This window comes from Apus apus, chromosome 4, assembly GCF_020740795.1.
Source record: "Apus apus isolate bApuApu2 chromosome 4, bApuApu2.pri.cur, whole genome shotgun sequence".
NCBI classification, from domain to species: domain Eukaryota; kingdom Metazoa; phylum Chordata; class Aves; order Apodiformes; family Apodidae; genus Apus; species Apus apus.
In genome coordinates this window covers 77542262-77554478 of record NC_067285.1, presented here as the reverse complement: position 1 = coordinate 77554478, position 12217 = coordinate 77542262, and the positions used below count along the sequence as shown (strand labels likewise).

General features: G+C 39.3%; 1 protein-coding gene across 2 annotated transcripts in view; it reads left to right on the top strand.

The window, feature by feature from the left end:
* The window catches only part of SCRG1 (stimulator of chondrogenesis 1), a 79374-nt gene extending 68587 nt beyond the window's left edge, over positions 1-10787 (top strand). For both annotated transcript variants that reach the window (XM_051619243.1, XM_051619242.1), the window contains 3 exons: positions 2942-3168; positions 7572-7835; positions 9359-10787. In XM_051619243.1, coding sequence (XP_051475203.1) covers positions 7600-7835; positions 9359-9413 — 291 coding nt within the window. In that variant the 5' untranslated portion in view covers positions 2942-3168; positions 7572-7599 and the 3' untranslated portion in view covers positions 9414-10787. The remainder of the gene's footprint in view (positions 1-2941; positions 3169-7571; positions 7836-9358) is intronic.
* Positions 10788-12217: the final 1430 nt, after the last annotated feature.

Sequence of the window (12217 nt, the reverse complement as noted above, 5' to 3'; positions counted from 1 at the left end):
ACTGGAGAAACATAAGCACTTCCCACTGTCAGCCTGCAAAGAGCTGAATGTTGATATCAAGGATACAGAAAGATGCAAATTGATTTTTGTTTACAGAAAAAAAGCTAAATCTTTCTGTGGGGCTCAAATTAAAAATACAAAGCACATTTAGGATCCTGAGTACTTTAAAATATACTGAAAAGTAAGATTATTTTTCCCAGACACATTACACGTATTTAGTCTAGATTAATGCTGTATGTTTGAGGCAGCCATGCTTTTGCAGCTGAATTTCTGTGCTGTCTTTCTTCCTTCTCACCTTATGAGGGACCATTCTTCTCTGAAAACTACTTCTTTCCTGCTGCTACCTTATCACTAGCTTGTCCTGCCTCCATCTGCCACTGCCTTCACATGGGCCATCGCTTCTTGCAGGCTTCAACAGGTCCAACCTGGGAACAAAAAAAAAAAAAAATTAGCCAAAGCAGCTCTAATTTGTATCTTACTTCTAATTTTGCCATACTTCTTCTGACAGGAACAGGGGTACATATACATCTAAAAAGCTTCACTAAACATAAGTAGCTTAACTTCATTCATTATGACTGTCTCTACACAGGTAAAGGAGGGTGAAAAAAGCAAAATTTCCTTACAGTTCTTCTGCAGCTCCCAGATGCTGCCACGGTGGAGAGCAAAAAGACTCACCTCTGTGTGGTGTCTGGCAGCCCCCCAGCCTGTGACAGACATTAGCTGCCAAACCCACTGGGGATGGGGACTGGGGAAAAAAGGCAGGAGGAAATGGGAAATAACAACAGGGTCACCAGGGCTGGAGACAGGGAGCGAGGTAGAGTCAATATAGGAAGAAAGATTCAGGGCAGTGGATTAAAGACAAAGCAGAGAAAGGAAAAGAGGTAAGATCTGGAAGTGCTGCCTTGTACTTTGCTCTCTGCCAAGCCACCTGAACTGCCCTTCAAAGCATTTTCCTATGAACTACCTCACTTTTCATACCTGAAATAGTGGTTCCTGCATAGTCTTGGGTTGCATTCCCCTGCTGAAATTTCCTAAAGCTTTTGCTTCCTCCAAATCCCAATTTTCTTTTCAGTCTCTATTCTGAAAGCAGCATCATGAGGGAGAAACTCCTCTCTTGCTCCTGAATGTTTTCAGGGACTGAAAACATCATACATTGAGCAATGGTGAAAAACAAAACAAACAAACACCAGCAAAGCATCAGCTTTGTTGGAACTGCCTTTTCTCAAAATGCAGCGGGACATAACCCAAATAAAACTATCCCTCACACACTTTATAAACAAAACTGCCAGTCCACCAGACTGCTGTCCAAACAGGGCTTTCCCAGGGAGCAAAATGAGCCCTGGAAACACAGATACTCCCTGGAAAACATTTAAATGGCCAGCATGGGAATCATCATAACACTTTTATTACATCTTCTGACAAAAACTTCAAATTATTCATACCAAAATTTATTTGCAATTAACTGAAAAGGCATCCAAATTCAGAGCATCAGCACAATATGCTGTCATTCCCCCTTCCAAGTTTTATCCCTGCTTATAGGCAGCATCGGAGTGATTTCCATCCACACCAGGCTCACAGCTTCCTCCTGCAGCAGAGCACTGCCCTGGAACACTCTGTACTCCCAACGGCATTAGGATAATCTCATTTAAGGCACAGATTCCCGTGGTCAGGATCCACACCAGAAAAGAATTTCTGTAGAAAAGCAGAGCCAGCACCAGGCATTTTTTCACCTTGAAAAGGCAAGGATGTCCTGTTCTGACAGCAGCTGCCTGCAGCTACCTCTTCCCTGCCTTTTAAGTTGCCATGCCTATAATAACAGTGGCAAAGAATGTCCTGCCTGACATTTCTAATCTGAATTAGAGCTAGAGGTACAGTCATGCATCCTGCTCTCTGCTGTCCTGGCTGCCCATCTCCAGCAGAGAGGGGGGAATACCCTGCTTGATGGAACCACCATGAGTAAGTAGGCTCAGTTTCAAGAGGTTTGCTTCTAAGCACCAGTGGCCCTTGTCTACCTCCTTGCTGAGGCAGCAGATGGGACGTGCACTTCTTACAGAGATCTTAGTTCACTTCTTGCATATGATAAGTGAAAGTCAGCACTGAGACATCAAATTGTAAACTGCGACAGCTGAGCAGAGGTGTTTTTCTGTATTCCTAACAAACCTCTGTAATGGAAGCAGCCCAACAGAGGGAGAACAACAGACTCTTAAGAAGCAACAACAGAGTCAAAGCAATGCAGACTAGCAAATGTAAAAATTATTAGCTCGACAGCTAAGGTGCAATCATACTTCTTTATACACATCACAAATAAATCCAGAATGGCCACAATAAAAGAAGGGCCAAATTGCAACAGAAATATGATGACACACACTTCACCGCCAAGACAATTTTCTCATTAATATATAATATTTCAATTCCACTTAAGAACCTCATTATGTGGTTTTATTATACTGGATCATTTGATTAGCTATATTTTTAAAAATAACTTGCTCTGAAAGACTGTTCAGTGTAATGCTCTTCCTCTTGATTAAATGTTTGTTCAGTAATGAATTCAATGCATGACACTGCAGCACGTGCTGTACTAGAAGTCTGGTTAAAGTCACAACAGTTTTCTTATTATTCTGAAACAATCTCAAAGTACTGGGATTAAAGTACTGCATGAGATTATTGGCATGGCCTGTCATTCCTGCCCAATGCAAAACAAAGCACCTGTCCAGCAACCATGTTCTTCTGCTTGTGCACATTTGGTACCCCACTGCTTCCCACTCCCCTCAGACTGCTCATGCTCCACAGCAAGGCACAATTATTCCACAGGTTGTTTCCTCTTCCCCCATTCTGGATGTTACACTTTGCTCTCTGAGGAGATACTTTCTCATCTGATCCTGGATGAACTAATTATTTCCTGTTGGAAAAGAGACATTATTTTTTTTTCCCCTTGGTCTAGGTAAGCAGTGACTAAAAGAGGTAGATCTTGAAGCCCATCCTCTGGCACCTTGCTGAAGAAGAGAGCCGTCAGTCACAGCCAGAAGTCAGGACAAACAAAGGGCTCTTTGTACAGCATCTCCCATCAGCCCTCCCTCTTCTCATTCCTGCTAGTTCTCGCTCTCTCTGGGTACATCTAGGAAGATACAGCTGCCAAGAAAGTGAAAGAGAGTCAAGTAGAAGAGAAAGGTATGTCTTGGTCCTGAAATTATCCTTGTGCATTTGTTCTGCTGGTGCTAGTTACAGAGTACAGGATTAGGAATATATATGGGGACATGCATGAGAAGATTTGGGAGATGCAGATACATTGTAGGCAAGACATGCTGTTCAAGACAAATGCATGGATATGAGCCAGCTAAAGATAATTCTTTCACTGTCTTGCTTTTCTACACAGTTGAATGCTACATGCTAATACCTGAATGAATGAATGTCATTAAACATAATACATTGCCTTCCAGTGCTCAATATTATTGCAAAATTAGTGAATATGGAGAGAGGTGTGTTCACAATTGATTGCTGTCTTTAAGAAAACTAAATGGGCTTTAATGAGGATTCAGCTTCTGGAAAGAATCATGGTATTGATGGTAATTACAAAGCAGTAATTCACTGAATTCATCCTCAGTGGAATAGCTGCTGTCCTTACAATGCACCAACTGTTCAAGCAAAATTGATTAGAAGGATTTTTTTTTTTTTTTAACACAAAAAAACTACTTCATAATCATATCAGCTATGCATCTCTTCTGTAATGATTTCTTAGGAATTCACTAATAAACACACACCAACAGTGTACAATTCATGTACTCCTTGTTTTCAACATTGGGCAACTGGAGATGCAGCTTGCTTAATAACTCCGAAGGATATATTTGATAGCTGATAGACCAAATTGTAAACATTTCTCTTTTCCCAAACATGCAGGATCTCTAGAGGAGCTGGACTACAGATTTCGTGCCGTTTCTCAGTTTCCCCATTTGTAACACCTGAACTCATATTAATACCACGTGGCCTTTAAGGGGCATTGTTTCTCATGAAACATTACCCTGTTGTTCTTGGCCAAGGAAGCTGAAATTTGGGATTTTTGTTTTGGCCTTTCCTGACTACCTCTGCATCTAGCAGATCCAAAGAACTATATGGGGCCAAATGGCCTGGCAGGATAACTGACATGCTCTCAGCTGAACAAGCAGGGATAGCAGATTCCTAACTCCCCCCGTGCATATTCCCAAACTAATCGTCTTCCTCTGCACACAACTTCAAATTATTTCAAAGTACTTGTATTCCCAGCTGCACTTGGTCTCAAACTTTGGTTATTTTGTCATTGTGTAACTAAAGCAAAATTGATTGAAAAGAACTTACACAAATGCAGAGAGCTTGCCTTCAGTATTTTTAGATGGCTTTACTCCTGCTAGGATTTGCAACTATATAATCTTGATAGAGGAACTTGGTCAGGCTTAACACAACTGACACTGCTACTTTTCCAGAAGATTTTACGAAATAATGTAAGGAGTCGCTTGCTGGCAATTAGTCTTTGAGTCATCTTAATGATTGAATTGACTCGTATTTCCCTGATTTCTTTCTGCTGTTTCTATGGGATACAAAAGCAGATAAGGTCTTTGACATGTACTTTGAAATAAATATGCACATACTAGCTCTGCTCTTTACCTAGGCAATCAGTGACATTCCATCATCTGTGCAACCATATTCAGGAAAAGAAGTTGCAGCAATTTGTCAGAAAAAGATGCTGCATCTGGAAGGCCTGCTGGGTTTATAAGCATTGATCCTGTTCAGGGAGCTAATGAAACACTTCATGTCCTTGCCAATCTTTCATCTATAAATAGGTACCACTCTCTCATAGGGAAGGAATAACCTTTTTGAAGAACGGTCTTTTGACTAAAAGCTTATTTTCAGTTGCTATCTGGGAAAAAGAAAAAAAAAAAGAAAAAAAAAAGAGAGAGAGAGAGAGAGAAAGAGGAAATATTTAAGCAGAAATTAAATTGTAATAAAATAAATACAATATTTTGTCCTGAATAGCAACAATGCTGGGCAGGTAAGATGCATAACTGATGTGGTAGTGAAGCTGTCTGTCTGTAGCTCACCAGCATATTGACTTTGCTACTACTGATTTCAGCAGTTATCCATATCAACTCTCTTGACAATGCACTATAGCAATACCCTGCTCTATTCCAAAGCAAGTAATGAGTTACCTTAAACTGTAGGTTGTGATTTTTGAATCCAGCAATTTAACAGCCTATAGAAAATCTGCTTGTTTTCAGGACAGAATGAGTTCCTACAAATTTTGAGCAGACAGGCAACTGGCAACAGATTAAAATGAGCACTCTGGCTGAACCCCAGGTAGGGAAAGATCATCCAAATTACTAGGCATTAAAAAAAAAAATAAATGTACACAAGAGCAAGATATGATGAACGTCTCACCCTCAAGGGAAAAACTCACAGAATAATCCAATCACAGAGAACAAAGGCATAAACCCCCTTCTTCCTAAATTTCTCTTCATAGAAATTTTATTCTATTAAATACTTAAATAATTAAGCTCAATTATTTGAACAGAAGATCCTTGACAGTGTCATTTATCAAGTTATAGTATAAACAAACTTGTTCTTTTTAAGTTTTAGACTTCCCTGAGCAGAACCCTCATAACTGCAGTGTTTATACTCCCTACAAAATAAAACCATTATTATAATAATACGGATTCTTTACTCAAGTCTAAAAACCAACAGCAGGCAAAGTTAGAACAATGTTTACTTTATTTGAAAAGTAGTTTTGAGGTCTAAAACTAATAAAGACAGTGTGTTATTAAATACTGCACTCAAAGGTAATTAAAAAATAGATCCCAAGGCTCCATTACTAGTAGTTCATAGGAGTCTCCTACTCAAAAGTTCACATACAAGTTCATTGAAACTAAAAGAAATAATTCAATGGATTTTTCTTCTACAACAGAAGTTAAAAAATATAGAAGAGTTTATTTTCACTTCAGTCATGTTCTTTAATATATTGGCCACTTTCTCCTATCTTGGCTTCTAGTGTTCAAAAAAAAAAGTTTGCACAAAATCTTACAGAAAAATATAACCAAAGAGCATCAAGGTGTGGCATTTTATCCCTAATATTAATCCAGATTCCTAGAATTTCTCACCGTCTCTGATGTCATTCATTGTCCGGAGAAATGAAAGATCAGCAAGGTAGCTATGGTGGTGATGTAACTACCCAGGAAAAATTACTACAAAATACAGTAAATGTATTCATTTAATAGCTTATTGTTTGTTTTTCAAGGGTGACCTTAAGAGTTTTACAAAATAACACGTGGAAATCTATTAACTGACTTCTATAGCTGGCATGACTTTTTTTTTTTCTTATCTAGATAATTGCTGTGCCATCTTAACTTGGCCTTTGCCTTATGCCTAGTTATTTTTGGGTTAGTCTCGAGCCCTCTATTCTACAGCCCTACGATAAAGACTAGAACCAGCCCACAATGACGTGCCATTGGGGTTGCAGGATTGACTCTGAAGCACCAACAGGACAAATGGCAACAAAGTCTTTCTTGAGGCTAACATAAGTACAGTGAGGAGCACTTGGGGAGTGTTTACTGGGCAGAGCTGGCCATTGCTTTAGGCCAGTTTTCAGAGCAGAATTCCTATTTAAATTCAGTAAGGTGCCAGACTCCTTTCGTTCATGCACGAGAAAAGGTAAAAAATCCACTCTCTCTCCTAACATCAATAAAGTCCAGGTTTAAGCATTGTTCAAAATGATAATTTAAAAGTGAATGCAAGTTCAAGGGTTTTATCCAAAGCTTTGTGGCATGGTGAGTCTCTGTGCAAAGCAGCACAGAATAGCAGAGCTAGAGTTGAATGTGCTGATGCAGACAGTGGAAAGCCTACTCACCAAGAGCAGAGTTTTGCAAGGGATAATTTATCCCATCTTTCAAAAAGCAGCATTGATTAAACCATAATGACCTCCTGTAGCAAGACTCAGCTAAGCAGTCTGCAGTACTAAAAAATTAAAAACGAAAAAATTCTCAGCAATGCTGCATCATACCAGAGCCTGCAGTCCAGGACAGCGGCACTCAGCAGCACTGCAGAGAGCTTCAGCCTCCTTTGCTGTTTAATGCTTCAGTTGCTTGAATGGTCCATGACAGAAGATTCAATCAGGAGATAGTTTTTGCACAATTTTGGTGTGGAAAGATAATTTTGTGTAAGTGACTCTGGTTTTGACAGGCAAAATGGCCTGGGAGGCAAGGAAACACACCCCTGGTTTGGTAGCAATCAATATATTCACTTATACCACCGAGAGAACACGGCCAGCTCAAAGCAATTTTCTCAAGGTGAGAGGCCAAAGAAACAACAAAATTGCCTCCAACAGAAGCCTCAATTCTCAATGAAAGGATTCCCAAGGCTGTACAGAAAGTAATGAATATCAATTCTGTTGTAATATTATTTACCTCCTAGGAGAAAATGCTCCCCAGCACTCAGGCTCAAACCTCCAAAAGTTCACAGGAAAGGAAAGGAAAATGAAAGCCAGAAAGCAAACTGGGGAAAGAGATGTGTTCAACAGCTATACCTGTGTCACGTACCTCCTCTCTCTTTAGCACCCTGCTGCAGAAAGCTTTGCAAAAAATGAAGATGGTCTCAGTGTTGCTTCTGCTGAGCACCCTGCTGGGTACTCCTGCCGTGCCTTCCCGGCGTCCCTCGTGCTACAAGAGGGCCCTCAAAGACCACAACTGTCACAGCATCCCTGAGAGCACGGTGAACCTTCGACAAATTGATCATGGTCTGCAAGATCACTTTTGGGAAGGGAAGGGTTGTGAGGTGATCTGTTACTGCAACTTCAACGAACTGCTCTGCTGCCCAAAGTAAGATTATGCTCATTTCCTGCACGCTTGCACAGTTCTATATGGCCACCCATTATATTTCTGGCATTTTAGAGTTCCCAGCGGAGGAATAAGCTATCGTTTGAAAGAAAAGCATCACTTGAGATGGTTTGAAATTATAGCAAGATATAGCCAATTAGCTGATACGCTGCCAGTTTTTAGTTTTTGTTTTTCAGAAGCTCTCCTAGGATTTGCTTAGCATGTTTTATAAACCTGCATGTCCTATATATATGACTTCAGCATTTAAATCACCCAACTTTTAACCCTTTTGTTTGATTGAAACTCAGTATGAGACCTACACCAAATCCTTATTCGCAGCACTTTGCCATGAAGATGTTTTCAGGATCATAAACAAAACCATCTGATTTCTGTTCCACCTAAAGAGCTGTTTTGCTATTCTAAGGTGTATACACATACATCTGTTGACTAAACAATTCTGCAAAGACAGCTGTTCAAAGTGGGAAAGCAAACAGGATAACAGAGGTTTGCAGATGCCTACAAAGGGAGAGAAAAGATTTAGCCCTTGAATGTCTCCAGTACTGCTGACAAGGCAAAATGAAGAGGTTCCCACTAACTGTGCAGTTTCCTGTTGTTTTACAGCAGGAATGCACATCCCAACAAAAATAATATTCAGTTAATAAACACTGCCAGCTCATACTGCTTCAAAGTAATAAATGGTATTAGAAGTTATTGTCTCATTTCAGCTTTCCAGCAATATCTTTTCTTCAGGAAATTTAGTTTTAAAATATCAACAAATCAACTTATCAATACAGGGACACTAAAATGTGATGGCATTATATAGTTAAGCATAAATTACTTTTTGTACATTCTCCTATTATCACCTAAGTTTCTCAAGCCCCCTGAAGTCCAATAAAAGGCAAATTTTGAGCACTCCCATAGGGAACCAAATAGGAATGACTTCTGAAGCCAGAAACCTCAAACTCAAACTGAGAACAGGGCTTTTATACTCTCTCTAAAATCAGTATCCTCACCTTGAAGCACACTCTGGGTTTCCAGATTCAACCTCTGAGCTTTGAGCAGTCTAAGAAAGCCTTTTACTCTGATACAAATACATAAGGATGTCTTCTTTCAACCATCTTGAGTTAGCAAGGACCTACTTTGCAGGTCTGCTCTCAGGGCAAATTGTACTAAACCATATGCATGCACATGCAGAAGCTCTTTATTTTTCTAACATATTTGCTAAGTTTGCTTTCTCAAAGCTAAAATACCTGGATGGAGAACTGGTACTCTAGTCAGTCAGTGAAAGATTTGCCATCACTTCTAAGTCAGGCCAGCAGAGGTAGAAATACAGTATCTTCATAATGACCTGCAGATGCATTGCTGGAAGGGCATCCCACAAACACACCAACTCCACATATATCTCACCAAAAGCAAAGCAAAACAAAACAAAAACAACAAAAACCTGCCAACTGGAAATGGAAGTAATGTCAAAGTTCTGACAAAGCAATAATGTAATTATTTAAATATCTGGTAATATCTTTCAGGGATGTATTCTTTGGACCAAAGATATCTTTTGTGATTCCCTGCAACAGTCAGTGATGGACATCGTTTGCTGGTGAAGACAACAGACATCACTCTCCAGTCACGCAATAATGCTTTCCAGGGGCAAAACAAAGCCACCACAAGAAAAAGAAAAAACACTTTCTAACCACAAGACAGTGTCTCTATTTACATTGTAGAAAAATTTCCTTTCCATACATACCTTTGTAGAATCTCAAATAGGTAGGAAATTCTCTTTTCAAATTTGGTAGCTGCCCTAATGGTGTAAGAGTGTACAAGCTCTTACTGCATCCAAATACATATCCTCTAGCAAAAAAGCCTAACTCATGTTACTCAGCACAACATTCTCAACTAGTTTTAATAAAGAAACTCCAAACTTAAGGTTAAGAATGTGACTCTTATAGTAACCTAGTGCAAATGCAGCTTCCTATATTGCTTTATTGCCTTCACACAGCTAACATTGTTTTAAGCTGAAGCTACTCAGTCCCTGGTGCTTCTGCAGACAGGCTCACATGTTCTATTCAGATATCTTAAAATACATGCATGTACAAAAGGCAAACTTTCACTATTTATATTTGAAAATTCTACTGGAAAAAATAATTCAGTACTCCCATTAACAGTACTAAAGCACACTTAGGTCTTAATGATGTCTAACTGGTCAACGGTATTAACTATGCAATCTGTGAAACCTTAAACTGCTTAGTCTTAACACTGAACATTTAAAATACTAGAACAGTTACAACAGTGTGTGTATCTATATTCAGAAAGACTATATTCAGGATTGGACTAATGCAAAATCTGTTAAGACAACATAAAAATCCACACATAAGCAGCTTTTGTTTGAAATACAGGACCCCAAAACTAAGTTGAAATGCTGGGTTTTTATTTTTAAGTTAGCCATATAAGGAAATAGCTAAGGAAGTGAAGACAAAGAGGTATCTCAAAATATTAGAAGCAATCTTCTTAAGAGGTATCCTGCTCTAGGCTGTAGATACAGTCACTTCTCAACACCTGCCAGTACCAATCACAGTACAAGAGAAAAACAGCCAAAATGTATGTCCTTTCATAAGATTAAGGAAAGCTACCTGAACAACTCAGGCTTACAGGCAGTAAGCCTGGCTTGCTTCCTTACACATATAGAAACTCTTTAGCTATCAAGCTCGTCATATGGTATGTGTGTAGTACTTAAGTAATTATTTAGTCTTTTCCACCCCAAAAGTGTAGTTACTGTTCATCTAATAATCTTACACCTTTACACCATGAAAACTGCTACCACCGGTTTACCAGACTTATGTCGCGTACAGTATGAAATATCACGATGACTGTTTTTCTTCCTCTGTTAGTAAAGGAGGGTTGGCTAGTGGGTGTGTGGGGTGTGATTATACATAGCTAATAATAAATGTTTCAAGTAAATCTGTGTGTACTATTTTTGCCAAGTAATTCTTAGGCTTCTGACTGTTTAACACACACTTTGTGTCACCAGGCTTTTATTTTTAAGCCTGGTTTGTGTAATTATTCCTGAGTAATTTGGGCTTCTTACCAAATCATCAATTAAGGATAAAAAACCCCCACAAATCTGACAAGCCACAGGCAAAATATCCCAAGTCAGTGCTGTGCTAAGAAAACATACGGTATCTGCTCTTGTGCAGAATCCTCTATAAGCTTCTAGCAGAAATAAGGGCATGTAACTTCTGTTGTTTCTGCCATCTAGTTTCTACACAAATCATGTTGCATATGCCTGGCATTCACAGCTTTCCAAAGCAGCAGCAGCAAAAAAAAAGAAGGCAGATGCAAATCTGGTAGTCAAGTTAGTAGGTGATTTTCAGTTACTTTCCTTCCACCACTCCTGGCTAAGGAAAATCCACAAACCACTGGAGAAAAATGTTGTCACTTTCCACACGCAGATGGACAGGATCACCTAGGCTACTACTTGAAGACTGACTTCCCATATAAACTTGCTTTTGTTTCTCTCCCCATTCTCCTTCCCTCTCAAAGCTTCTTCTGCCGGTCCTGCCAGGACTAGGTGAGAACGTTCACTCCTGCCATGCACTCAGAAAAAGTCTTTCTCCTTCAGATGTCCCATCCCCAGGCAGGTTCCCTGACTGCTTCTCTAACTAGTACTTTGAAGATGACAATCTGAATATGTGCAAAGGATATTTAGCAAACAAACTTACAGTCACTGTAGTGAAATGGGCACTAAAACGTCTCTTTGAAGGAATACCAATTTCAGCTGCCACATGCTAGATATCACTAACTGCCCTGACCTTAGGCAAATACCGCAGAACTTTTTTGTGGAAATATGTAGGACAGCGCAAGTGTAAGAAATCACATTATTATTCTCCTAACATTATTTTTAGCATGTGTTTATTCAGTATATAATAAAAAAATCCACTTGAAGTTAATAGATCAGAGGATATATTTTTATGAATTAATATGGTTATTTCCTACTAATTGAAAACAGAATGTCCTGTACTAAGGTCATTTTTGTAGTATAATGATCAGATACAACTGTAACTGTCACCCTGTGGTAATTTTCCTGTCTCTCTCCTTATTTTGTATCATTCATTCTAACAAGCCTGAAGTATGTTAAAATACTACTCAAAAGATACCATTTTTTTTTTTTAATGGAGAGAAGAACTGGAAGAACTAACGGAGAGAGCTACTGGGAAGGCAGTCAGTTTTAGGTTAGGGTTTATCATCATTCAGTGCTAAACAAGCATCACAGGTCAAAAAAGCAAAGCTTCCAAGTCAACCACCCTTGTCCTTACAGGGGACCTCAACTTGCCAGAAATCAACTGGGACCAACATACAGCCAGCACAACCCAGGCCAGAAGATTTCTAAG